Below are 27,935 nucleotides of genomic sequence, written 5' to 3'. Positions count from 1 at the left end.
CCTTTGGATAAAAACTCTTTGTCTTTGGGGGCAGTAATAAATTTGGATGGTCTCCTCGGGGTGGGTTCCACTGAGTCAGGAGCCGTCCAAGCCTTCCTTGCCACCACTTCCATAAGGGGGTCAAAGGGAGGGGACACCCAGGAGGTAGAAGGGCGAGAACCAAACGCCTCAAGATACACTGACTCATCCTCCAAAGGATTAAGGGCTGGCCAGTTCCCCCTCTGTTTGAGGATTTCAAGGATGTCAGCAAAGGAGACATCCTCAGAGGGGGATCGAGAGGACCCTTCAGATTCCTCTAAGTCAGTGTCAGAGGTGATAGACTCAGGGGAGTCAATGTGCTTCCTCTTGCACTGCCTCTTCCTTGGGGGATCTCCTGCAGGGTCAGGAGAGACCTCGGAAGAGGAGGAAATTCCCAATGGGGAATCTTGAGGAGTTGGCTCTCTGCGGTGTGGGACAAGGGGGTGAGTAGAAATCACCGCAGGCACTGTAGATGAAGGAGCTGACTGTGGGGCAGAACCTGGTTCTAGCATGCTCCGCATGACCTCGAAGGCACCCCTGTCAGGCAAGGCCCGAGGCCCTCGCTCCGAAGAGACAAGGACCTCCCCCGGCACCGACAGTGACGGCTCCGAAGCCGATGTCGGAGCCGAACTCACCAGCGCCGAAGCTCCGAGAGGGAGAGCGGGGTTGGACAAGGGTCCGATGACACTCGCCCCCTCGGAGCCGACGAGGGAAGCTCGGCGCCGAGATCCCTCCAAAGAGGAGATCGGGGCAGACGACGGAGCCGAAATGGAAGGTATCGGATCTGACGCACCAACAGTCATGGCTCCGACAAGCCTTGGCTCCGAACTCGAAGGAGTCGGAGGAGGAATGTATTGGGGAACGGGAATAGCCACTGACTGGTGAGTCGGGCTATGCAGCATTTGGGCCAGTGCCTCGGACTTAAGAAGTCTACTCACCACCCTCTGCAAATCATGGTCTGATAATCTGGAAGACCGAGAGGAATGAGTTTTGTGACTTCGCTCCGAAAGGAGAGGGGATCCTGGCGCCGTGTGCACGGATCCAATAGAGGGGGACCTGGACCTCTTTCTCGAATGTGGCTCCGATAAGGGTATCGGAGCCGACAAAGTCTTATCAGCCTCGGCTCCAGCCGGAGCCGAGGTAACAGTATGAGGCTTAGAAACATCGGCTCCGGCCGGAGCCGATGTCGAAGCCTGCTTAGACTTCTCAGCAGTCGACTCAGGAGCAGGAGCCGACTGCTTGGAAGTTTTTGAAGGCTTCCCCAACACAGACTGAGTCGGGGGGCCTTCAGGCTTTAATAAGCCCCGCAAGATAAGCTTATTCTTGCGTTCCTGCAGGTGCAAAGGCCCCAGGCAATACACACAAGAAGTGTGACCGTCTGTCAGAGACATTTTCTGACAGCACGAGTCACACTTCTTGAAGCCTGAGACCTTGTCTTTAGACATCGTAAAAGTAAGAGAGGCTGACACACACATACATACACACACACACACACACACACACACACACACACACACACACACACACACACACACACACACACACCAGACACTCTCTACAGAAAAATTATTAAAATAAAATATTACTGTTAATACAGAAACACACACACACAAGCCCCTACAACACTAATCTAATAAGGGACTAGGGTGAGGGAAGGGCCGAAGGCCTAGAACAAGGGTAAAAGAGGAAGGGTTCGACAGATAGGGGTCGATATAACTAAAAATTAGAATTAAACTATAGAATATGTATTAGAACTAAAAAGGGGGGTTATTAGCAGTACCTAAAGGTAAAATTTGACTAACCTGCCTGAGCCGGTAGAAAAGCGCACCTCGTCAGCTTATAGCGGCAAACGAGATCTGAGTAGTTACCGCCTAGCATTGTGGGATATAGGGGAGCCTCGAGCCGGTGGAATTAGCTCTCGAGCTTTAGTATTGGCAGAGTCTGAGCCGAGGATCGGCTCCGAACCCATCCAGCAAGAATGAAGGCGAGATTGACAACTTAACATTGGGTCTTATTATCATTACAAGTATGGAACATGATATAACATTATATTTGATAAACTAAAATATTTTGCTAATGTATAAGGATATAAAGTAAACGATGAAACAATGCAGGTTGCAGTAATGAATTATGCCCATACATATGACTTTGTACAAAGCTTCCCCTTTTTTGTGGGGTCATGACATGATGAGACACTTGGGAATGCAATTATACTGGGATGTTGAGGAAGTATCAAAAGAAATGTGAGAAGGAATTACTCAAAAGATTGTAAGAAAGATAAAACTATGGAAAATTATTTATTGACACTGACAACATATAAGCAATTAAGATGTTTTTGGTCATTTATCAAACGAGTGATCAGATATGGAAGAACATGAAAAGGAAATTAAGCACTCTATTTGGGATAACCAAATGGAAACAGTTCAATGGGAAAAAGTAATACTGACAAAGGAACAGGGTGGTTTGGGACTACAAGATCTTGATGTACACCATAAGGCCATTCACTTACATTAATATATTTGAGTCAGGACTCTGAATAAATGCCAAAATCAAAGTACATGAGAGGCATACTGCCTAATGAGACAACTGCAGGATCACATGTGAGCACTGGGGCAGACACAGGAAAGGAATATGCAAGAGCATTATGTACTGACTCATACATAAAACTATTCCACACGTCTTTACTTTAAAGGATGTTAGACTTTGGAAAAGTAAACCACCACCAACAAGATATGCAACATACAGTATCTAGAAAGATACAGAAGTAAATGTAATAAAATTTTGCAAAAGAAAGAACAAAGACTGGAGATTCTGAGAGCAGATAATAAAAGGGGATAAGGTAATAAAACGGGATGAAGCTAGACAAACTTTTGGGTTACTGAACTCTACTCAACTTGCAATATGTCTAATGTTAGAGTTGAAAGAAGATATGCAGAGTCTGGATAGTAAATATGTTAAACCACAAATAGTAGACTTTATAACTGAGGCTAGAACAAAAATGCAGACTGGAAAAGAGTACCAAATTCAGCATACAAGGTAGTATTAGATTTGAGAAAACAATACACTACAAAAATGGAGTAAGCAATTAGACATAGATATTACAAATGATCAATGAAGAGAAATGTCTTATCCCTAAATATAAACAAATTGAGAAAATGTAAAATATTTGCATGCAATTATTTGCAGAAATACTACTATACCCCTACAAGACTTGAAAAAATGTTCCCTAAGACCAGAGGAACATGTAATGGCAAGTTACTTAAAATTAAATGTAAACTCTAATTGTCTGACAAGAGGCTAGTTCATAAGCAATATATAAACATTTTATTATGAAATGGTTGCAAAAGCAATCAATGTTGAAATAACAATTGTACCGTGATTAAAAATATTGCAAATAAAAAAGTAATACTACATAAAAACAAAATCTGATGGACATCCCCATTAACATAACGGGTATTCTTAACCTTCTGCTCCCATGTTCTGCCTTCTTTATGGTTTCCACCGGGGATCACAGTCAGGCCTCTCCCACTGATATATGGGTTGGCTTTCCTCACTGCAGCTACAGTGAGTTGTCAGGTTTATTACTTCTTCCCTTTTTTGACTGTAGTACAATGCCTGCATAGGTTGTGGCTTATGACACAATGATTGCACAGTCACTAAGAAGGACTGTGTCACCACTGAAAACAGGTCCCTCCTGCTGAAGCCCACTGAGAAAAAGATCAGATCAGAGTAAGTGGAAAGAGCTGGAAAAGAAGGCATTGTGCACTGACACTGTGTCTAACACTATGGAATGAGTCTCCAGGAGGTGTACATGCCACCTCAAAACATGGAGGTTAAACACTGAAAGAACTGTCCTAAGACAGAGTACGCTCCCAGTTGCTTACTCACTACAGGTGGCATCTCAAAGGTGATCTTACAAAGTCTTTGTTAACTTTCCTATCCTCCATCCTTTTTTCTCCTATTTCATCTGCAATACTCACTGTTAAATTCTTTACAGTGATCACACACCAGGTATTGCTTGTGCATCTGCAATACTTTGTATGTAAGCACAACAAAGAACTCCATCCTTAACTTATCTCTTGTTAATTTGACAGTAAAAGACAATAGATAAACAAAACATAACAGATTACTTTTCTAAAAACAGTTGGAAAAGCACCGGTTTCACACAAGGCTACGCAAACTACATATTCCTAAACCAGTGTAACACAGGTACAAGCTGTCCACTGAACTTCTAAAAGCAAAACAACAACATACTTATTTCCAGGCATCTCAAACAGCCCTCAAAATACACCATAATGGTGGATGACATTCCTAGCTGCACTGACTACCTTTTTTTTTTCTTTTGGGGGCAGCTCTCATCTAATTACATCAGTCCTCATGTAGCTATCATGGTTATTTGACGTACAGAACCCCTGCTTTATTCACCGTTTCCCCTAAGGTTAAACCCATGGCAACATACACCTCATGGTGTATAACCTATTCAAAATTGTTCATCTATTAATGGAAGTTAAGGTACACACCAATGATTTTTTTTTACTAAATGGCAAATCACTGGAGATGGTAATATAAAAATGGAGTACTCCTGCAAAACAGTATGAATTCTGGTCAATCTATTATAGATCTGTAAAGACAAATGAAGTACAGGACAGTCCAAACAATGATAAAAAGTGGGTGAAATGGAAAATTTTGCTCTCCAAAGAGATAAGTAGGACTACAGCCTGTTCAGATAAAAATCCTATGCTTTGTGATGGGGAATTATGCAATATGTATATGCCTGTATCAGCTATAACACCTGTATCAGTCAAGTAGCAGTAAAGAAACAGTTCAATGAAAATTTAATTTTAATTTAGTTCATCATGATTAACGTTTGACATGATTAGTACTGCCAAAACAATTGTATCTGGAAGAATATAAGAAGTGGATGTCACCAACACTAAAGTAGATAACATGATACAGTTAAAGTAAACATAACATTGCTCTAGAGCTTAAGAGTACAGTTTCTGTGCTCCATGTGTGCAATCACCGTCTTCCAACAAAATATTTTTCTAGCTCAATTATAAAAATTTAGTATGTTCAGAACAAACTGCAAAGACTAATCTGCATTTCTTCCTTCACTTTCATTTTTTAACCAATGGTTGTCACTTGTTTTTTTTTACATCATACATTTTCAACTAGGAGTAGGTTGCCTCAATCCACCATGTCTTGGCTTTTTGGCTCTGAAGTTCAGTCCTGCCACTATAGACAAGAATATATCAACAGTCCCAATCATTTGCCTTCCACACCACTGATGCTATGAAATGGGAAAAAAGCACTAATTTTCTAAAACCTGTCATGATGTGGGCCTGCTAGCTGCAAGCTGAATTTAGCAGACCTAACTTCCATATCCTCAGCATGCCTTCAAATCATGTTGATGACCCCCCGCCCCCATAACCATCAGGCAAACTGAGAAACCATCTGCACAGTGTGCCCTTGGTTTGCTCCACTAATCTACTCCCACTAGTTAACACCTAAAGCACTTCCTTCTGGAATAAACCAAAAGGCATCTTCATTAGGGACTAAATTACCTTAAATGGCTCCCCTCAACAGGGAGAAGCACAAGATACTAGGAGATCTTCCTGAGATGTCAGTCAGCTCAGTAGACTTTTAAAGAAACCTCATTTCCAGTATGTTCATCATTGATCTTATCCTTTCAGTCACTACTCAAAGCTCTTGACAGGTGAGGAATGAGGAACACACACTAAGCAGTAAACTGACAGCTCCATCCTATGACCTTGCCTCCTGCTTCTCCATCATAGTCCACCTCAATACCTCCACTACTGCTGTTGCGATACCCATCAACTGGTCAATGTCCTGGATCCCCTCTCTTCCTTCTCTCATAAGCAAGACCCCTAGAAATTTAAACTCCTCTGCAAAAGGTTATTGCTCCCTCACTTATAAGCAGAAAGCAATTTACTGTTTTATTTATTTATTTTTTTTGAAAAGAGGAAAAGTGGGGAAAAGTTATACAAAACTTTTGGCCTTCTTCCCCCTACAGATCATCTGTGCCTTCCTTGACAGAATGAAACATGTCACTCTGGCTGGCTCAGTGATGCACAAATACAGAAGGCTAAGGTACCAGAAACTGGCCAGGTAGGAGAGTAAGTGAGCAGCTGACATTAACTCAAATTCTTGGGAGGATCGTGGACAGGCTACTTATGGTTTGCCTCTCCGTCAGACACCCAGGCATATAGACACTGGTTGGTTCAAGCAGAAAAACAGCACTTACAGACACTGAAGACTGACAAGAATGTATCCAAGAGGGATATGGATGTATAGTGGCATGCATTTGCATTTTGCCCTGTACTGCATACCTTGCCAGCAATCACAAAGCAATGGAAGCAAGTTAAAATGGAGTTTGAGCCAGCTGTTTATAAGGGCTCACTTACTGCCTTCCAAAGACAGAGGGTTCTAAAACGCAAAGACCAAAAGACAAAGGAGGCTCCACACAGGATAATGAAGCCTGGTAGGGTGTGAGGTACAAATAGGCACATTAGGCACTGCAGGAGGCAAGATGGCTGAGGCAGGCAAAGTCAAAAATGTCTTAACACATTTTAGCAAATTTGAATTATGGCACAAGACCTGATCTGTGATGGAAACTGTCTGTATCCTTAGACCTAGAAGTTTCAAAACTACTGCAAGAGTCTGGATGTACAATGGTACATAGTTGAAATAGTTGCCCTACAACCCACTATACCCACAAAATGTGGTCTAAAGCTTACAATGCAGCACTAACCTAGCATTTACCAAAAAGTTACTGTAGCTGAACACTGGCATAATCAGTTTGTAGAAGATATGCAGTGTGAATTTTCTGCCTTTCGATGAGCACCATTCAAAGTCACTGATGAGAAAATGGCTTTTGCAAATACATTAGCAACCCATTTTGGTTTGTATTTTTTTTGCCATGGTTTTCATCTGACCAGTGGATTCCCCCTACCCCAGAAAAGTGAAGAGTTAGCATGCTGCAAGAAGCACTGTCACACTTGAGGAGGGCCAGGGCTTTCCTTTTACTGCCTCTTTTCCTCAACCATGCTCAGTGACATTTGAGGAGTTGGTATGTAATGGAGCTTTACAATGCATGAATACACCTCCATGTGATGTGATCAGATGACCCTGCTCTCCCTTGTAGACTAGCAACTTCCAAAGTGATCCTCAATATATACGAGAGATTCTAGCATGCAGTGTGCACCTTCAAGCACACATCCTCCTTTGCCTTTCCCCGAAAAAAGAACAACAGGCTATGCTTTGTTATTCTTCTCCTTCCCTACCCATCTCAAACAAGTAATGAGCTGTTAACTGAACTCTGGTCACCTTGGTCATATAGTCAGCGATTTATTCAATACCAACAGAAGTGGCCTACTTTTATGGTACTTATGATAATTCCAATAAATAAATCAAAGCCCTAACAAATTCCTCAAATTTCAACATTGTAAGTGAAGGCTGAATAACAGTTGAATGGTGTCTACATACAATTCTTAAATCATTTTGTAGTGCCAATAATAATCACAGGAAACATCAAAAATAACAACTGCTAAACAATAATAAACAACGCAAAGTACCTTATTACTTCAGTGGGCACCCACCAAATTAACATAGAAAAAGTGCAAGCTTTCAAAACTAAACAGAAGTACAAGCTGAAAGCATTAAGACTCCCTTCTGAGCTGCAGAACTTTCTCTGATGTCTTTTTTTACTCTGGTATGGGCATACTTCCAAAAGTGTAGTCTGATGAAAAACGTCATTCATGAAAACTGAAATTTTGTTGAATGGCACTGATAACTTCAGAGAATAAATCATCAAATTTACACACAGCAGTTACCGCAAACTATACATTTAATTAGGATCCTATTTCTCACCTGAATTTCAGGACTTGATTTATAATTTTTTCGTTCCTGCAAAGGAACTTCATTTTCTGCAAAAAATAAATAAAACACAGAAAAATAAAAACAAAAATGTTACAGTGGTTCAGCTGGTATCAGTTGGGCCTACACTGTCAAAGCAAATAAGAGTGTAGAAAAATAGAATTTACACCACCTGCAGCCTGAGTAAGGTTGGCACGGAGGGCCTGAATGGTCTCCTTGGCTTTCCGAAGTTCAAATTCCAGAACTGTACAGGGTTTGGGATTAAACACACACAGGCATCCAAACAAGAAAAGGGGAACAGAACAAACAAATAAAAGAATGGGTGTGGAAAACAAAAATAAAATACAGTTTGTACTGAAAACAGAAAGCATGCAATATTATGAAACTCATGAACGCATGCAGCAGAGTTTGCCTGAAAGCAGACTAGTGAGTGTTTTTTTCCATACAGCACTCGCAAGACTCAGCCAAATCTGACACGCAAAATGCTTTTGGCTGTCTGACAAGGGATCTTCATAAGGTCAGTTTACCATTTTACAAGGCTTGCTGGGTAACAAATGATCAAGGACTATAACAATTGCAAATCAGTCTTAAAAAGCCAACAGCCTACATGACACTTCTCTAACAAAAATGCAACAATGTACACAGGCAGTTTAAAATGCTGTAAAAACAAAATTTTCTTCAAGTTCTAAAAAGGCTTTGTTTGATAAATAAGCAAACACAGTACTACAACATGCATGTTAACATTTAAGTTTGAAACCAAATTAAATGGAAAAAGTGCTGCCAGGAAGCATTTAAAATAATGCATCTCTGCATTTTACAGCACATTACTAATGCATCTCCTTCCCCTCAATTAATAATTTTATAACAAAAACAACAACTTACTGACAGCACATTAAAATAATAATAATGATGATATATATGCATTCTGAACAAGTAAACCGTGAATGAGAATTGGTTTGGAAAGAGTAGCTCAGTGACCTACAGCCAACAGACGTGAAGTGTTTCATGTTGTCAAAAGGGTTTATGGTAATGGGTTTCTACTCTAGCTATCAAGCAAAATAGTCAGCAATCTTGCTTCTTTACCTTCCCTACAACATACAATGTTACGTATGTCAATGAAAGAGGGGAACACACAAAATACAAAGCATTACCGTATCCCCCACTTTGCATTAGTGTGAAGGGAAAATGCTAATAAGGGACTAATTCACCATATATATATATACATATATATATATATATATATATACATACATATATACATCTTTAAGAGGGACCCCTGTAGTGGGTAATCTACAGGTACTGTTCTTCAGTAATAACTTTCAAAAAAATATTTCAACACCCATTTTTTGAGAGCCACGCCTACTCTCTGCTACCTCAATAACCCATCACTTACACAAGAAGACAGGAATAAAAGCAAAATGTCAACAACAAATACCATCAGCTGTCAGCCGCAGCTGTGAACTTAACTGCAAAAATGTCCATAAACAATTAGGAGCTATAGTTTTACACAGTAAGACCAACTCTCAAGAAAGAAGGTAAGAGCAATCATTAGGTAATATTCATCATACCACATAGAATGCTAATAATCCTGGTCTGCTGATTTTTTATTTATTTATTATTTTTATCCTTGGGTGCCAGCAAAATGCAAAGTATAATGAAAAACGTGAAACATTTGAAAATCCAGACACCTGGGTTAATTAAGCAAAAGACTGGTTTATGGGAAACTGCATGTTAGGGTTGTGTGGTGTGTGTGTCCACGTTTGTTCAGCTACAGTCAGCCACAGACAGAATTCTGTGACTCTACAACAGATGTGGTGACTGGCATGCTGTAATGCCCAATGGCAAGGCTCAGCCAAACTGCAGACAGCAAATTTGGAGGCGGTGGTTCAGTGTAGTTTAAGAAAACGTGCTATCCCATTATTCCAGTCCTATACTGGAAAAGCAAGCCACTTGTAAAGAAGAAATGCGGGCCACGAGAGTCAAACTTACACAATTACCTTCTATTTACCTTTCTAGTGTACCATGTTAGTCAGAGAGGCTATATTCCAATGTAAACCAAAACAAGGAGTTTAAAGGGTTACACAAACTCCCACTGTAATACCCACTGATTTTAAAGATCTTTGTACTAAGCAAGTACTCTTATTTTTCAACAGTGAACAAACTAAAGGGAGAAACACAGAGAATACAAAACCAGAAGATGGCAAGTCAGTTTAGTGGAAGGAAGATATTAATTTCATCTTGCAAGACATTCTGTGTATGTCAGTAATGCATAACAAGTTCTGTAAATAATACTGCACCCAGTGATCTGGCTGTGCAGCAATCGGAGATGAATAACTATACTTCAAGACAGCCAAACTTCAATTAGCAGTGCATGCACAACAGACAGACAAGGGAAGGTGCGAGTGTGTGGCTTACACGGACTCACATACTATGGGGGAGGGAGAGGAGATGGTGGGGCTGTTTGGGGGACCACTTGCATGTTTGCAATGGCCAAAGAAAAAGGGAATGTGGGCTTGGTAATCCCAAACAGATGAAAGTACATCTCAAGTGTGCATGTGTACTTGAGTGTGTGAAACATTCACACATCAGCTGGAGAGCATAGGTGCCCATATCAACCACATAGTGAAAAAGGTCATGGCCATACCAGGAAACTTCCCTTGTGGCTGCCTGTATAATCATCATACCGTAGACTGCTTCTGCCTGGTGATGGGAATGAATAGACAAGTGCAGGTGGCTCAACAGTCATCAGGGAGAGGGCCTCAAAAAAGTTAAAAAAAAAAAAAAAAAAAAAAAAAAAACAATACTATGTCACCTACTGAAAACATATAAAACTGCATTTACAAAAATAAATGCATTAACCTGCAGAAAATACCCCCCTGCCACCAGACTATTTTATTTCATTTAAATAAACATTTGTTGAATGGGATACAATGCAAATCGCCATGGACCACTTTCTGGCTCAGTCTGGGTATGCAGCCATCAGTGAAAAAACAAACAAAGAAGTTAAGTACTCACCATAACATTCCATGTGTGTTTGTCCATCTTCGCCCTCATTCTTACCAGGATGGGTTCGGATCTGATCCTTGGATCCGACTTGGCCTTTATACACAAGCTCGAGGTCTTCCACTAACTTGTGGCTAAACTCTGTCCCAGCATGCACCAGGAAAGTTCCCCAGATATTGTTTGCAGTTATAACAACAGTAAGAAAAATAAAAGCAGTTTAATAATACAGAGAGCGATAAAATAAGGCCAGAGAATAAGGACATCCAATTGTACCAACTCGGTCTTCCAGGAGTAAAAATGGCCGGGGGAAGGAGGGTAGATGTAAGAATGAAGAAGATGATGAACAAAACACATGGAATGTTATGGTGAGTACATAACTTTCCTTTGAAGCTCCTCAAGCTAAAGTGGAATACCAGTTCCTTCACGGAACCCTATACAGCACCTTCCCTAAGGACTGCTGCATGTATGTACTGTCTATTGCTCCTGTCTACTTAATGAATTTTACTGAGCCACTGGATGGTGGTTTATTGTCCTAGGATAGGGCTCTGCCTCGAGTCTGCCAGCAGCGTGCCACAGTCCTAACTTTCTTTATTTTTTTCTCTCCTGCCCACTTGTTAAGTTGTGCCCGTTTTCCTAGTACCTTTACAATCTAGGGTAGTAATTCATATCCACGACCACTACATGGCAGTATAGGATTCTCTTCTTTCCCTATTTGGAATTCCCTTACATAGAGAAACATCCTAAGCTAGGTTCTTGCAACTATTCCCTCGTAGTGTTATTGTTCCCTTCTGAGGCTTTCTCCTGACCCCTGCTCTCCCAAACTCTCTACAATTAAGGAACTTTTTTCCTACCCAGTTCTCTTATTTTATTACTAGTTTACCCTACTTTACCCGATTAGCCCTCCTGCCCTCCCCACTTTGACCCCATATTTCTAATAATTCGTATCTCTACAATACTTTAACTCTGTCTTCACCCACCTAATTTCCCTTTAAGTCTCTCTGTTCTACCTTATTTACATCTTACTACTTTCCTTCTCTACGATAGCTTACCTGACCCTGGGAGTGATCCCAAACGAACTGACTGTTTTTCTTTTCTTTAGCTTCTGGCTCTCCTTCTCCTTTGCTCTAGTTCTTGATCTTCTACTCCGGACTCTACCCCCTCCATATTGTTACCTCCACATCCTCTCCATCCCTTCCCACGCCTACCTGCTTCCCAACTTTCCCGCTCTGATATATATACAGAGTCCCCAGTAGAAGCGGCGCCATTTTTAAAGGACTGTTTCCTAGACTATCTACCCATCTTGCATGCTGCTGGCCTGGCCGTAGGTGAGTACCTCCTATAACTGTTGTAATTGTTATTTTGTCTGCTTTATACCTAATTGTATGTTCACAATTGCAATTTTTTCAGATACCCGTGATAACAACCTTAATAGCGTCTTACTGAGCCAGTACGTATTAATGATAGCAGCGGAGGCTGATTACTGTGAGATAGTAAACGCCTCACCCCCGCTAATCCACACTAATGTGGGAGGATAAGTGGTTTTAGTTACCAATCTTCTTAGCCCCGGAGATCTCTTTAAATGGACTCTAGATAAACTGTTGTTGCTATTGTACTGGGCCTCACCTTATAATTCTGCATAGTCTTGTATTTTAAGCTGTTGTTAGAGTAGTTAGTGAAATATTGTGTATATTCCTACCTTTATTTAATGATCTCAGAATATCATTATTATATAACTTCTTGATGTCGGATATTCTGATCTGTACATGTCTACCTCAGTTGGCGCCTGAATGCTCAAATGTGTTTAACCTAGTTTATTAATATAAAGTTCTTGCGCACAGATGTGTTGAGGAGAATATGTGTAAACTGTATCTTATTGTTTTCATGTCGTTTGTGTGAACCTATATAGTTATAAGGTGTTATACTTCATATTAAGAAAGGTTTCTTTTTTTGCTCACTGCACTGTCGACCATTGTAGAGCACTGATTTTTGCACTCTTCTCTCGCAGTGCTACTGTTTCCAAATTGTGTATCTTGACATTGCACCTGTCTTTGCTCCTAGAATCCTGTAACCTTTCTTACAGAATCTTGTCCTTTTCTATGTTCTTATCCTTCCTTGCTGCTTCTTAGTAGCAGCCAAAACATAGACTAGTGGAGGTGGCAGGTAATACTATAGGACTATTTATAACTCGTTTAACGCTGTTAGCTGTAACGTTAAAGATGAATGACTATGGAGCTAACAATAGTTGGCATCCTTGCAGATACCTACTCTAAAGTAGTTTTTATGCCTACTCTCCTCCCAATGGCCTGCTTCTTAAAGGAAGTAGAAGATTTCTAACCACTTTTTGGAAACTCTGCTCCCAAGAGCATTCCTTCTTCAGCAATTTAAATTTCTTACAAACCCCGCAATTTCCCGTGCATTTACACTTATAGCCATAAGGTATTTCTATGGTTGCTGAACACATTACTCTAGTCTCCTTAATGGCTATAACTACTTTATTGCTCAGTCGCTTGTAGCCTGAGATTTGTATGCTGGTTCCTTAACGCTATTGCGACTGTGGAATTATAGTATCCTCTTAAGCTTATACCTTTGTCAAGGTATAGGACTCCTGCAGAAGGATTTATCTATTTGTTTAAAGAAGCTGTCCCAACCCTAGAGACTTTCAGGGTCTCCCCCCTTGGCAGTGCTTACCTGGTGTGTATAATCTCTAACCTGCCCCCCTTTACTGGCCTTTTCCCCATCAAATTACATCTTACAGTCTTGCTCACTTCTACACTCTTCGTTAGTTCATTCTTTCTGTTAATCTACTGTACTGGTCTCCCTTCGAACTGTTATAGAATACTTGCTAGCTATTAACCTGCTCTCTTTCAAGTGCTTATTGTAACCTCAGTATTCTAATTGAATCCTTTCCTTACAGCTCGTCCACCGTACTATTTCCTAGTCCTCTCCGGTTGCGACCACCTGCCTAGTGGACTACCCTCCTTTGAAGCTCCTCAAGCTAAAGTGGAATACCAGTTCCTTCACGGAACCCTATACAGCACCCTCCCTAAGGACTGCTGCATGTATGTACTGTCTACTGCTCCTGTCTGCTTAATGAATTTTATTGAGCCACTGGATGGTGGTTTATTGTCCTAGGATAGGGCTCTGCCTCGAGTCTGCCAGCAGCGTGCCACAGTCCTATCTTTCTTTTTTTTTTCTCTCCTGCCCACCCGTTAACCTGTGCCCATTTTCCTAGTACCTTTACAATCTAGGGTAGTAATTCCTATCCAAGGCCACTAGATGGCAGTATAGGATTCTCTTTCCCTATTTGGAATTCCCTTACATAGAGAAACATCCTAAGCTAGGTTCTTGTAACCATTCCCTCGTAGTGTTATTGTTCCCTTCTGAGGCTTTCTCCTGACCCCTGCTCTCCCAAACTCTCTACAATTAAGGAACTTTTTTCCTACCCAGTTCTCTTATCTTACTACTAGTTTACCCTACTTTACCCGATTAGCCCCTCCTGCCCTCCCCACTTTGACCCTGTATTTCTAGTAATTCGTTATCTCTACAATACTTTAACTCTGTCTTCACCCTCCTAATTTCCCTTTAAGTCTCTCTGTTCTACCTTATTTACATCTTACTACTTTCCTTCTCTAGGATAGCTTACCTGAACCTGGGAGGGATCCCAAACGAACTGACTGTTTGTTTTTCTTTTCTTTAGCTTCTGGCTCTCCTTCTCCTTTGCTCTACCCGCTCTGTTCGCCCTGCGAGCTCACTCCGCTCCCCTACCCTACCCCCAATTCCCACCCACCCCCAGGGGTCCTACCCCCAATTCCCACCCACCCCCAGGGGTCCTAGACTTATAGCTCAATAGCCCCACCCCCCACTCCATCAACCTATAGCTATACCCCTTTAAAGCATTTTACAACTCCGCCTACTTAGTAATACTCTTATCTGTTCTTCTTCTAAATAACTCCCTCCTTTAAATCAACTACTCACCATTACTCTCCTTCATTATACCTATTTATTTACTATGTCTTAATATACACTTTCTCTCACTATGTATAACCCACACATTTCTAAAAATAACATCCTACTCTCCTCCTTCCTACTCCTAAACACTCTTCTCTTTGCTTACTCCCTGACCTTCTATGAAAACACAAACTTATTTGAATCTCAACTAGCTATAAAACAAACTACTTTATACTCTCTCCATATCTCACAACCACACATCAATATAACTTCATCATCTTCCTACCTCATGCCTCATTACCATAGAGCAACTCATATCAATTTTTTTTCTAAACAAGAAACCTTTTTCAATTTCTTCCAAACCTTCCAAATACCTACATAGTCAACAGAAGCTATTATTCCTACATGGTGACATTCATCCCAGTCCCGGACCAAATAATCACCAGCCTGCCATCCCCATAGTAAATCAAGCTAATCCTACAGTTCATACCCCCTATCAGAACTCTCTCCAAATAGCCCCCTAAATATTCACAGCCTAAACAATAAAACAACACAAATGCATTCCCTCCTTGACCTATATTCCTTTGATATCCTTTGCCTAACGGAAACCTGGCTAAAAGCAGATACCAAGGATAATGACATACTACCCCCAGGATACAACATCATTAGACTTGACCGGCACACCAAAAAGGGTGGAGGTGTAGCTATACAAAACTGAATTAGAAGTTATGTACCTACCATAACGTTCCATGTTAGTTGTCTTCTCTCGCCTTCTTTCTTGCTGGATGGGTTCGGAGCCGATCCTCGGCTCAGACTCGGCACTTGCTTTAGCTCGAGAACTCCTTTTACCAGCTCGAGGCAACCCTATATCCCATGATGCAAGGCGGAACTACCTCAGATCTCGTTTGGCAGCTAACTGACCCTGCTAAAGACTATCCTAACATAATTAGGAACCATGGTTCCTAAAAGAAGTCCTCATAACAATGCTCCAGAGGAAGCAATCCAATAGGAACTCTCCAAGATCTGTCCAGGCCAGGGGGAAGGAGGGAGGGACGCAAGAAAGAAGGCGAGAGAAGACAACTAACATGGAACGTTATGGTAGGTACATAACTTCTAAATGTTAAGTTGTCAATCTCGCCTTCATTCTTGCTGGATGGGACAGCGTCCTAGCACCTGTATCCCGGGTGGCTCAATGGAACAGACTCTTGAGAACTGTGGAACCAAAACTGGCCCTATCTCTGGAGGCCAAATCCAACTTGTAATGAGACACAAAGGTATGAGGCGTGGCCCAAGTAGCTGCTGCACAAATAGTGTCAATGGGAAGTCTATCCTGAAAGGCTACAGAAGTGGATAGACTCCTGGTCGAATGTGCTTTTGGCTTAGAAGATAGTTGTTTGCACCTTAGAGAGTACACATAGGAAATGGTGGAAGTCAACCATCTAGATAAGGTCACTTTAGAAACTGGAAGACCTAACCTGTTTTCTGCATAGGAGACAAACAATTGGTCTGATTTTCTAATTTGTTTAGTCCTATGCAAGTAGTACCTGAGCTGACGATGAACATCCAAAAATGCAGCTTCTGTTCAGCTCTGTCAGAATAGTTAGGAAAGAAAACTGGTAGATCAATAGATTGGTTAATATTGGTTTGAGATACAACCTTGGGAAGAAAGGAAGGGTTAGTTCTGAGCGAAACCCTATCCTTATGAAAAACCAGATAAGGTGAACGAATACAGAGGGCCTGAATCTCAGAAACTCTTCTTGCAGAAGTAACAGCCAGTAAAAATATAGTTTTCCACGTCAATAACTTTAAAGAACACGTAGCAGACGGTTCGAAGGAGGTAGAATTAGGGATGCCAACATTAAGTTTAGAGCCCATTGCGGAGGAGGATGTTTCACAGGTGGTTTTAGGAGAAAAACCCCTCTTAAACAGGCCTTGCATAACCTATGAGACATGATGTTATTGTCATGCAAGCCAACATGATACTTGGAAATAGCAGCCAGTTGTACTTTGACTGTAGATGACGAAGATCCTGAATGAAAAACCTCCGCCAGGAAATCCAAAACAGAATGTACAGGAGCGGTAAAGGATCAATATTTCTGGCGTTTGCCCAAATCGAAAAACGTCGCCACTTGCTAGCATAAACAGTTCTAGTGGACGACTTTAAAGAAGACACTAAAATGTCTCTGACTGAGTCAGAAATCATTGGTAGCCTGGCTAGGGAAGGAAGTGGAGCAACCAAGCAGTGAGGTTGAGAGAATGAATGGCCCGGTGCTGCTGACCCGACTGGTGGATCAAAAGATCCGGAACTGGGTCCAGATGCCAGGGCTGCACCAGAAGATGATGATGTAGAGACGGAAACCAAATTTGTCGAGGCCAATATGGAGCAATGAGGATCAATTTGGCTCTCAAAACGGTGGCTTTCTGAATGACTTGTGGAATCAATGGAAAGGGAGGAAAAGCATAAAGAAGTCCCCGAGGCCAATCCTGGGTTAGAGAGTCTCTCAAGGGTTGGCCTGGAAGCGGAAATAGTGTGAAGTAATCTGGGCACTTGCTGTTTTGAGGGGTAGCGAAAAGATCGCAACAAGGGGTGCCCCACTTCAGAAAAATCTGATCCACTACAGATTGATTGAGAGACCACTCGTGAGGCATCAGAATAGATCTGCTTAGCCTGTCCGCCAATAGGTTGGACCTGCCGGGATGTGCGTTGCTATCAGAAACCGCTGAGAAGAGATCGCCCATTGCCAAAGTCTGAGAGCTTCTCGACATAAGGGATAGGACCTGGTTCCGCCCTGTTTGTTGATGTACCAGACCACGGACATGTTGTCCGTCTGTACTGCAATAGTCCCGTGGGAAGAAAGTCGCCGAGGGCTTGCAACGTTAAAAGCACTGCTCACATCTCCAGGACATTTATGTGCAGGTGGTATTCTATGGGTTGCCACGTCCGTGGACCATCCTGCCTTGATAATGCCCCCCCCACCCCATCACAGAGGCATCCGTGGTGACTGTGGCAACTGGAGGAGGGAACAAAGGGTCGGCCCTGATGAAGAAGAGGGAAGATATCCACCATCGTAGATGAGCCCTGCACGACTGTGTTACCAAGATTTCGTGTCTCATGGGCAGATCGTGGTACGACCACTGCGTGAATAACATCCACTGCAGGAGACGCATGTGGAAGCGAGCCAGTGGAAGAAGAACAATGGCCGCAGCCATTAGACCTAGAACTTTCAAGACAAACCTGGCTTTGATCTTGTTGCTTTGTAACAGAAGCTGAACAAATTTCTGGATGTCCAGAATCCTTTGATCTGTTAGCCTGGCTAACATTTTGATGGTATTTAACTCTGCGCCTATAAAGGTGATAGATTGGCAAGGCAGCAGAGAGGATTTTTCGAAATTTACTGAAATTCCTAGTCTCCTGCAAAGCTGAAGGGTGTAGTCTCTGGACCGAAGAAGCTGATGCTTGGAGGTGGCGGAGAGGAGCCAGTCGTCCAAATAAGGAAACACCTGGAATCCTCGACGTCTCAGGTGAGCTGTGACCACTGCCATGCATTTGGTGAACACTCTGGGGGCTGAAGTGAGGCCAAAGGGCAGTGCCCTGAATTGGTAAAGACTGGCTCCCAGCCGAAAGCGGAGAAACCTTCTGGAGCGTCTGTGAATCTTTATGTGATAGTACGCATCTTGAAGGTCTATAGAGCACATCCAGTTGTCCTTGCCCAGAAAGGGCAGAATGGATTGCAGCGTGACCATCCGGAATCTTGCCTTTTGACAGACTTGTTTAGTCTGCTTAGGTCTAGTATTGGTCTCCAATCTCCCGTCCTTTTGGGGACCAAAAGAATCTTGAGTAGAAGCCGGATCCTACTTGGTCTGCCGGCACTGTCTGGATGGCTCTTTTTCCAGGAGTTTTGAAACTTCCTGTCTTGCCAAATCCCTTTGACCGGGTGAGATGTCTGGAAGGGATTGTAGAGGTACGGAAACCTTTCGAAGGGATTTTGTAACCCTCGGATATGATCGACTGTACCCACTTCTCTTGGGATAGGGATTGCCAGGCTACTGGGTACAGCGAAATTCTTCCCGACTGCCTCCAAGGGTGGACAGTCGGGCAACACCTCAGGGATGCTGAAAGGGCTTCTCAGGAAGAGACTCCCTGTTGCCCTGGTTCTGAGGACCCCCTGCCTCTAGGGCGTCTATTATTGTTACCCCTCTGCCTCTGGGGGTAAACTGACCATGTGTGTCCGGTGTAGCTCCTTGGGCTTTACGGAACCACATCTTCCCCCCCTTCTGACCCTTGGGATATGGTCTAGAAGGAGTGGAAAACTGGACTCCAACGGCAGAAAGAGTTTTACCGTCCTGCTCACATCTGGTCAAAGTATCCTTCACCTGAGGTCCGAACAAAGCCGAACCGTCAAAGGGGGTGTTGGTGAAGGACGCCTTAAAGGGGTCCGCAAAATTACACAGCCGCATCCAGGCTTGGCGTCTAAGAGCAACCCCTGTGCCTGCGGCCCTGCTCGCTCCATCGGCCGCATAAGATATGAGCCGCATGGAGGAGTTAGATATGGAATTCAGGATAGCAAGCTGTGAGGCCATCTTTTCCTGAGCCCCAGCAGCAGAAGGATCCTGGACAACTTCTGCCAGTTCCTTGAGAATATCTCATTGAAGCCTGGTGAAGTGACAAAGGTAATTCAGCGAACGCATAGCAAAGGTCGCTGAAGAAAACGTCCGCTTTCCATACCTGTCCATGGTCCTAGAATCCTTATTAGGAGGATGGACAGGCACTGAAGGATCCGCCAGTTCCTTCTTAGTGGCCGCCGCCACCACCATAGCATCCACAGAGACACCTTTGGACAGGAACTGTTTATCCGAAGGGGCCGTCTTGAACTTGGATGGTCTCCTGGGGACAGGTTCCACAGAATCTGGAGCCGCCCACGCCTTCCGAGCTACTACCTGCATGAGTGGGTCGAAAGGCGGAGACACCCAGGAGGTGGAGGGTCGGGATCCAAAAGCCTCCAGGTATACCGACTCATCCTCGGAGGGGTCAATGGAGGGCCAATTCCCCCTCTGTTTGAAGAGCTCAAGGATGTCTGAAAAGGAGACATCCTCAGAGGGGGACCGTGGGGAACCCTCAGACTCATCTAAGTCGGTATCAGATGTAGTAGACTCAGGGGAGTCTGTGTGTTTCCTCTTACACGTCCCCTTCCGAGGGGGTTCCCCTGCAGGATCAGGAGAAACCTCGGAAGAGGAGGAAATTCCCAGTGGGGAAACCTGGGGCGATGGATCCCTGGGCCTGAGAGCAAGAGGCTGGCAAGAGGCATCTGCAGGCACTGATGAGGGAGGAGCTAGAGGGATAGACCGTTGACCAGGCTCAGAGGCCAGGACACTCCTCATCACCTCAAAGGCTCCTCTCCCCGGGAGACCGGAACACACCCGCTCGAAGAAACAGGAATGGTCGGCTCCAAGGAGAGAGAAGGCTCCGAGGCCGATGTCGGCGCCGAGCTTACCAAAGCGAAGCCCGAGAGGGAGAGCGGGTCGGACAAGGGTCCGATGCCACTAGCCCCTCGGAGCAGACAGTGGAAACCCGACGACGGACCCTCCAAGGAAGGTCTCAAGGAGGAGATCAGAGCCGAGACGACGGAGCGAAGGATGTATCGGCTCCGCATCGAAACAGTCGCTGTCCCAAGAAGCTCCGGCTCCGAACTCTGGTGTGGAGTCGGAGGAGGAATCTCAAGAATCGGGCTATAGCCGAAGTCTGTTGAGACGGGCTATGGAGCATTTGGGCCAGTGCCTGAGACTTCAACAGCCTGCTTACCACCCTCTCCAAATCGTGGTCAGACAGCCTGGAAGATCTCAAGATCGGCTCCGATGGCTCCGCTCCGACAAAGGAGGAGACCCCGGAGCCGAGTGAATACTTAGTATCGAAGGGGACCGGGATCTCTTACGGGTCGAAGCCATCGGAGCCGAAGTCCCTTGAACCCCAGATGGAGCCGAGGATATCTCGGCTCCGATGCTGATAAAGTGTCGGCTCCAGCCGGAGCCGACAAGGCCACAGTAGTCAGGGTATCGGAGCCGGTCGGCACCGAACCCACTACTCTAACAGAAGAAGTATCGACTCCAGCCGGAGCCGATATCGGCTCCGACGGAGCCGGAGCCACCGGAGGAGGCTTGGACACTGTAGCCTGAACCTTCGGTGGCTTAAGAGGTTTTCCTGCCCCTGACTTAGGAGGAGAACCTTCAGGTTTAAGTAAACCTCGGAGGATTAATTTGTTCCTCCTTTCCTGCAGGACTCTCTGGCTAAAAGCATGACACAACGCACAGGAGTCCTGCAGGTGCAAAGGCCCCAGGCAATAAACACAAGAAGTGTGACCGTCTGTCAGAGACATTTTCTGACAGCACTGGTCACACTTCTTGAAGCCTGAGACCTTGCCTTCTTTTGACATCCTAGAAGGGAAACACAAACAGTCCCAACAAACACACCAATTAATCCCTTACACAGACACACAGGAAGGGAATAACTTGGGGAACTAGGCCTGACTAAAACTTTAAACTGAAAACTATTATAAAAGTTTAAAAGGAAGGGAATAGGGTGGGCTGTAACTAAGTACAGGCTAATCTAACACTAAAGGGAAAAAATAAACCCCTAACTGAACTTTTTCTTCTTTAACAAGAAAAAACTTACCTCAGCTGGCAAAGGAGACCTCTTTCGCTAAGCGGCAAACGAGATCTGGGGTAGTTCCGCCTTGCATCATGGGATATAGGGTTGCCTCGAGCTGGTAAAAGGAGTTCTCGAGCTAAAGCAAGTGCCGAGTCGGAGCCGAGGATCGGCTCCGAACCCATCCAGCAAGAATGAAGGCGAGATTGACAACTTAACATCTACTGGTTACCCTACTAGATACAAAACCACCCTTACAAAACAATAGTGAAATCTTAATCACCAAACTACAAATTAATATTAACAAATCCATTTATATCATTTGCTGTTATATGCCCCCAGGTAACAATATTAATACCCTTGAAAACTTACTGCACTGGCTCTCAAACTCCTTCCCTCAGGAATCTATACTTCTAGGTGACGTTAATATTGATTGGAATTCCTGTATCTCCCAAAAACCCACTTCTCACATAAACCTCTATGGCTTTAATCAAACCATTACTGTCCCCACTCGAATTAACAAAACCAGCTCCAAACAAAGCATCCTTGACTGGATTCTAGTCAATAGCAGCTCTATGATTTATACTACAGGCACACTACCTGATAATATCAGTGACCATTTAATCACTTATCACCAGACAAAAAATCCCCATCTCCAATAATACTCAAGTTAGAACTAGCAGGAACAAAAGCAATTTCAACCAAACTAACTTCTAATTAGAACTCAAAGCATGCTATTGGTCTCCCCTAAAATACTTACCTCTAGACGATGCAGTCTCATACTTTAACAACAAATTCCTTCAAATCCTAAACCTCCATGCCCCTACTAGATTAATTAAAACCAAAGCAAAGCCTGCTCCTTGGCTAACAAAAGAAACCAAACAAAAAATGTTGCATAGAAATAGAACCTGGGCCAAATGGCGTAGTACTAAAAACCCAGCTGACCACCAAACCTTTAAACAACTTAGGAATGCAACAAAGAAACTTATATTCCTTGATAAAAGAAATTATTATTGGAAATTCCAACATACCCAACACCAAAACCCTCACAAATTCTGGACAAGTATCAATAAACTACTACATCCAGGTAACTCTAAAACACCCACTCCTCCTAACCTCACTCAGAGCACACCTAACCAAATCGCTGATACTTTCAACAAATTTTTCTCAGACACTGTCACCTCTCTTGCTTCAACTTTATCTCCACAGTCCACGCCAACACCTTATTGCCTCAACAAACCCCCCCCCCTCTTTCAAACTGCAACCAGTGTCAACTGATCTTATCTTTACTCTTCTTACCAAACTCAAACCTTGTACCCCCTCAGCTGACCTCCTCCCAGCTGAATACCTACAAATTGCAGCCAAAGTAATTGCCCTTCCAGTCTCCATCTTAGTTAATCGAACCATAACTGAAGGCTTTATTCCAATCCTCTGGAAAGTCTCTCATATCATTCCTCTTCACAAGGGTGGTAACTCTTTCGATCTCCCTAACTTTCGGCCCATAGCCTTACTTTCTCCTTTAGTTAAAATCTTGGAAATATGTATACATCGTCAACTACTTGACCATCTTCTCAAAAACAACCTACTAGCAGACTGCCAACATGGTTTTAGACCCTATCGCAGCACTACTACAGCACTCTTGTCATTCACAGACCATATTAATAAAAATGGTAACAACAACCTGCTGTCCTCAGCACTATTCTCAGACCTCTCTAAGGCCTTTGATATGGTCAACCATTCCCTCTTACTAAACATCCTTAAATCATTTGCCTTGGACAGTCAAGCTATCCAGTGGTTTAAATCCTACTTAGAAAATAAACAAGCAGTTCTTTGGGATAATCAAATATCATCTCTTCTTCCCATCACAATTGGAGTGCCACAAGGCTCAATACTGGGACCTCTCCTCTTTTCTATTTTTATTAACAAACTAAATATCTCCCTTCCTCAATCCATATGTATACAATATGCCGATGACTCAACTCTGACATGTTCAGCATCCTCCCCAATTACGCTCCAGACCACTACACAACAAGTCTTCACAGCAGCTGAAAATTGGTTCCATCAGCATGGCCTCTTACTAAATCCCAAAAAGACTAAATTATTACTTTTTACACCATCACAGAAATCTTTGACCTTTACCTTTGATATAATGTCGAACAATGGCACAATAATATCCCGACTCAACTACCAAACGTTTAGGTGTCACAATAGACCATAATCTCAATCTCAACTTTGATGCCCATATTAACTTGACCATCAAGTCAGTCAACAGAAAACTTGGATCTCTCTACAGGCTCAAACCCTTCCTAGCTACCTCAGCCAGAAGTACTTTTAGTTCAAACACACTTGCCCTCTACCCTTCTTTATGCCTCACCTATTTTTACAAACTTATCCAAATCTAATTTCAATAAACTAGCTGTATCTTATAATAATATTACAAGATTTGCCACAGGAGCCCCTTTTAGAACCCATCATTGCTCTAATCTTAAACAACTAGGCTGGCTGGAACTACAAAATCAAATACGACTACAGCAACTTACCATCACCCACAAAATCTATCAACCTTCTAATACCACAATACTTAGTACCCTTATTACTCCTTATAAAAATCCATCGTCCCTGCGCTCCGCTACAAAGCTACTAGCAGCACCCTATAAATCCAACAACAAAGCTGGAGACTGTTTGTTCGCCAACTGTATTGGACCTATCTGGAACAAGCTTCCAAGTGAACTCACCACTATTACTTCTCTACCCACTTTCAAGAAGCAGCTAAAAACTCTGCTCAAGTCTCAATGGCTCTGTCCTTGTACAAACCCTGACTAAACTATTATTCCCTCTACCCTTTTTCACCTCCTCAAACCTTTTTCTAGGTTAGTACAGTATTTATGTTTGAACCTTCAAGAAGCAGCTAAAACCTGTGCTTAATTCTCATTAGCTCTGTCCTTTACAAACCCTGACTAAAACTTTTTATTTTCTCAACCTTTATATTCACCCCTAAAAAAAAAATATTCTTGTTTGCTTATTGTCAGTATTGTAAAGTATTTTGCTAGTAATACTTATGAACCAGTTTTTTCTCTGTAACACCTAATTTTTGTATAATATTTCTTATGTGAATGTATAACACTTGGTTTTACTAACCCATTTGTATTGTATTGTGGAGCTTTTCTCCCCGGGCCTCTACTGAAAATGGACATGTATCCAGCTAGACTATTCCGGTCAACAAATGTAAAATAAATAAATAAAAACCTTTGTGTGTTGTTGTCCTACTTCGCCTTCATTCTTACCAGGATGGGACAGCATCCCTAGCACCATCTTTCTTGGGTGTCTCAAGGGAGAATATTCTTCAGAATCGTGGAACCAAAGGAGGCCATGTTCCTGGAGGCTAAATCAACTTTGTAATGAGTGATAAAGGTATGTGGTCTTGCCCATGTTGCCGCAGCACAAATGGTATCAGTTGGCAGTCTAGCCAGGAAAGCGGAAGTGGCTGTAATGGCTCTTGTAGAGTGGGCTTTAACTCTATTGGGGAGATCTCTGTTTTGAGATTCATAGATGAAGGTTATGCAATCTGAATGCCATTTTGAAAGTGTCACTTTAGAGATTGAAGTACCTTTCTTTGAATCTGAAAAAGACATAAATAGCTGGTCAGATTTTCTGAAGTTCTTTGGCCTATGTAAGTAGAAACATAATTGTCTATGCACATCCAGTTGATGTAACATGTATTCTGCTTTATTCTCGTAATTTGGGTAAAAGACTGGTACCTCTATAGATTGGTTCAAATTTGAACATACTTTTGGCAAAAAGAAAGGATGTGTTTGTAAGGAAACCCTGTCTCTGTGGAAAAGCAAGTAAGTGAGCTTTATTGACAGGGATTGCAGCTCTGACACTCTCCTAGCAGAGGTAACAGAGATCAAGAGAACAGGTTGCCATGTCAAAAAATTGAGTTCGCAAAATGATGCTGGCTCAAAAGGGGAAAAATTAAATGAGACAGGACAAAATTTAAGTCCCATAGTGCTGGGGGGGGGCTTCTGACAGGTGGTCGTAGTAATAAAGTACCTTTGAGAAAAGTCTTGCATAGCCTAGGAGGCATAACATTGAGGCCAGATTCACCAATATGAAAACCAGAAATCGCTGCTAGTTGAACTCTAACAATAGCTGCAGCCTCATTGAATAATTTTGTCAGGAATTCTAGAATGGAATTGACTGGGGCAGTAAAGGGAGCGATGTGATTATGAGAAGCCCATATTGAGAATCATTTCCATTTGCTTCTACGTATCTTTCTTGTTGAAGCCTTATGAGAAGAAATTAGAATGGGTTTCATTGATGAAGAAAAGTTAGGAAACCTGGCTATGGTTGGAATCGGAGCAGCCAAGCTGTCAATTTGAGGGTCTGAAGGGAGGGATGGCGCGTTCCTGATACACGAGTCAGAAGGTCTGGAACTGGGTCCAGAATCCAAGGCTCCTCCTGAAGATGAGAACATAGGAAGGAGAACCAGATTTTATGAGGCCAGTATGGGGAGCGGAGCATCAAGTCCCTTCCCAGCAATTGGCTTTCTGAAGAATTTTGGGTATTAATGGAAAGGGAGGAAAGGCATAAAGGAGACCCGAGGGCCAACTATGAACAAGTGCATCCTTTGGTGATTACCCTGGAGGGGGGAATAAGGGGAAAGTAGTTGCTGCATTTGGCATTCATGGATGTCACAGGATGGCTGGTCTCATTTGCGGAAAATGTTTACCGCTACCCTCCTGTTTTAGGGACCACTCGAGAGGCAACTGAATCACTCTGCTGACATGTGTCATGGAAAATTCTCTGAGATTTTCAAAACCACATTTTTCCACTTCCCTTTTGACCTTTGGGATATGGTCTGGTAGGTAAGGAAAAACAGAGTCTTTCCTTCTTGCCCACACCTGGTCAGGGTATCTTTGACTGTGGGCCCAAACAAAGTTGAGCCATCAAATGGGACATTCACAAAGGAAGATTTAAAGGGTTCCACAAAATCAGACAAGCGCATTCAGGAATATCTCCTTAGGGAAATTCCTGAACCCGCTGCTCTACTCATTCCATCCGCTGCATAAAAAATCAGTCTCATGGAGGAGTTGACAACTGAATTTAAAGTAGAGTGCTGTGAGGAAACTTTATCCTAAACCCCTTCAAGCTACTGAACCTTGGAAAGTATCTCCCAACTCTTTCAGGAGGTCTCTCTGCAATCTAGTAAAATGGATTAGGTAATTCAGCGATCTGAGGGCAAAAGTCGCTAAAGAAAAAATGCGCTTTCCATATCTATCCATCATACAAGACTCCCTGTTCGGTGGAAGAACAGAAGATGTCTCAGAGTTCCTTCCTGGTGGCTGCCACCACCAGCATAGCATCTACTGGGACCCCTTTAGTTAGAAAAGCTTTGTCTGCTGGGGATGTGATAAGAACTTATTTGGTCTCCTAGGAACAGGTTCCACTGAATCTGGAGACTCCCATGCCTTCCAAGAAACTAGGTCCATAAGCTCTTCGAATGGTGGAGACATCCAAGTACAGGTAGGGTAAGATCCAAAGGCCTTCAGGTATATGGACTCCTGTGCTGAAGGGTTACTGGAGTTCCAGCAGCCTCTCTGTTTAAGTATTTCTAGGATGTCTCCAAAGGAGACATCATCAGGAGGCAACCGTGGGGACCCTTCAGCTTCATAGAGGTCCACATCAGAGGTGATGGACTCCTCTGGGGAGTCTAAGTAATTCCTCTTGCACAGTCTCTTCCAAGAGACCTCCTCAGAGGGGTATTCTGAGGAGGTTTCGGAAAAGTAGGGGGTGCCCTGTGGGGCATCCTAAGGTCTAGGATCTCTGCATCCTGGTGGAAGCGAGAACATAGAGGCAGACACCGGAGCTTTGGGGGGAAGAATGTCTAGAGATGACAGCGGAACTGCCTGTGGAGACAGTACTCTCCTCATCACCTCAAAAGCCCCTGTCCCTGATCTGAGGAAATCCCTAGATCCGAAGAGATTGAGGGGCCCCCCAGAATCAAGGACGATGGGGCCGAGGCCAATGTAGGAGCCAAGCCCACCCAAGCTGATGCCCCGAGAGACGAAGCCAGATTCGACAACTGTCAGATCAGACTCACCTCCCTGGACCAGACTTGGGAGCGTCGGCTCCTAGAATCCTCCAGTTTTGATGGAGCAGACTACGTCTGAGCAATGGTCGGATCCGAAGATCCTGATATAGGTCTCGGATCTGAAGGTTCCACTATTAATCAGCTCTGAACCTTAAAGCTCCAAGGTCTGAGGTCAGATCAGAGGAGAAATCGATACAGAAGAGGATGTGGTTAGATCCGAAGCCCTTGGGGTTGGATCTAATAATAACTTGGCCAACGCTAGTGTCCTTAATAGAATCTGTACCACTCTATCCACGTTGTTGTCTGATAAACTCCTGTAAGACTGAGTTGAGGGGA

General features: G+C 43.3%; 1 protein-coding gene across 1 annotated transcript in view; it reads right to left on the bottom strand.

The window, feature by feature from the left end:
- RELCH (RAB11 binding and LisH domain, coiled-coil and HEAT repeat containing) overlaps nucleotides 1–27,935 on the bottom strand; it is a gene marked incomplete in the record, with an annotated part of 1,574,926 nt that overhangs the window by 1,308,257 nt on the left and 238,734 nt on the right. Inside the window, 2 exon segments of the mRNA XM_044065183.1 lie at nucleotides 7,909–7,964; nucleotides 8,087–8,158. Coding sequence (XP_043921118.1) covers nucleotides 7,909–7,964; nucleotides 8,087–8,158 — 128 coding nt within the window.

This window comes from Protopterus annectens, chromosome 3.part0 (assembly GCF_019279795.1).
Source record: "Protopterus annectens isolate FY-2018-M chromosome 3.part0, PAN1.0, whole genome shotgun sequence".
In the NCBI taxonomy this organism is placed as follows: domain Eukaryota; kingdom Metazoa; phylum Chordata; order Ceratodontiformes; family Protopteridae; genus Protopterus; species Protopterus annectens.
Note: the sequence above shows the minus strand (reverse complement) of the source record. Positions and strands in the feature narration are given on the sequence as shown.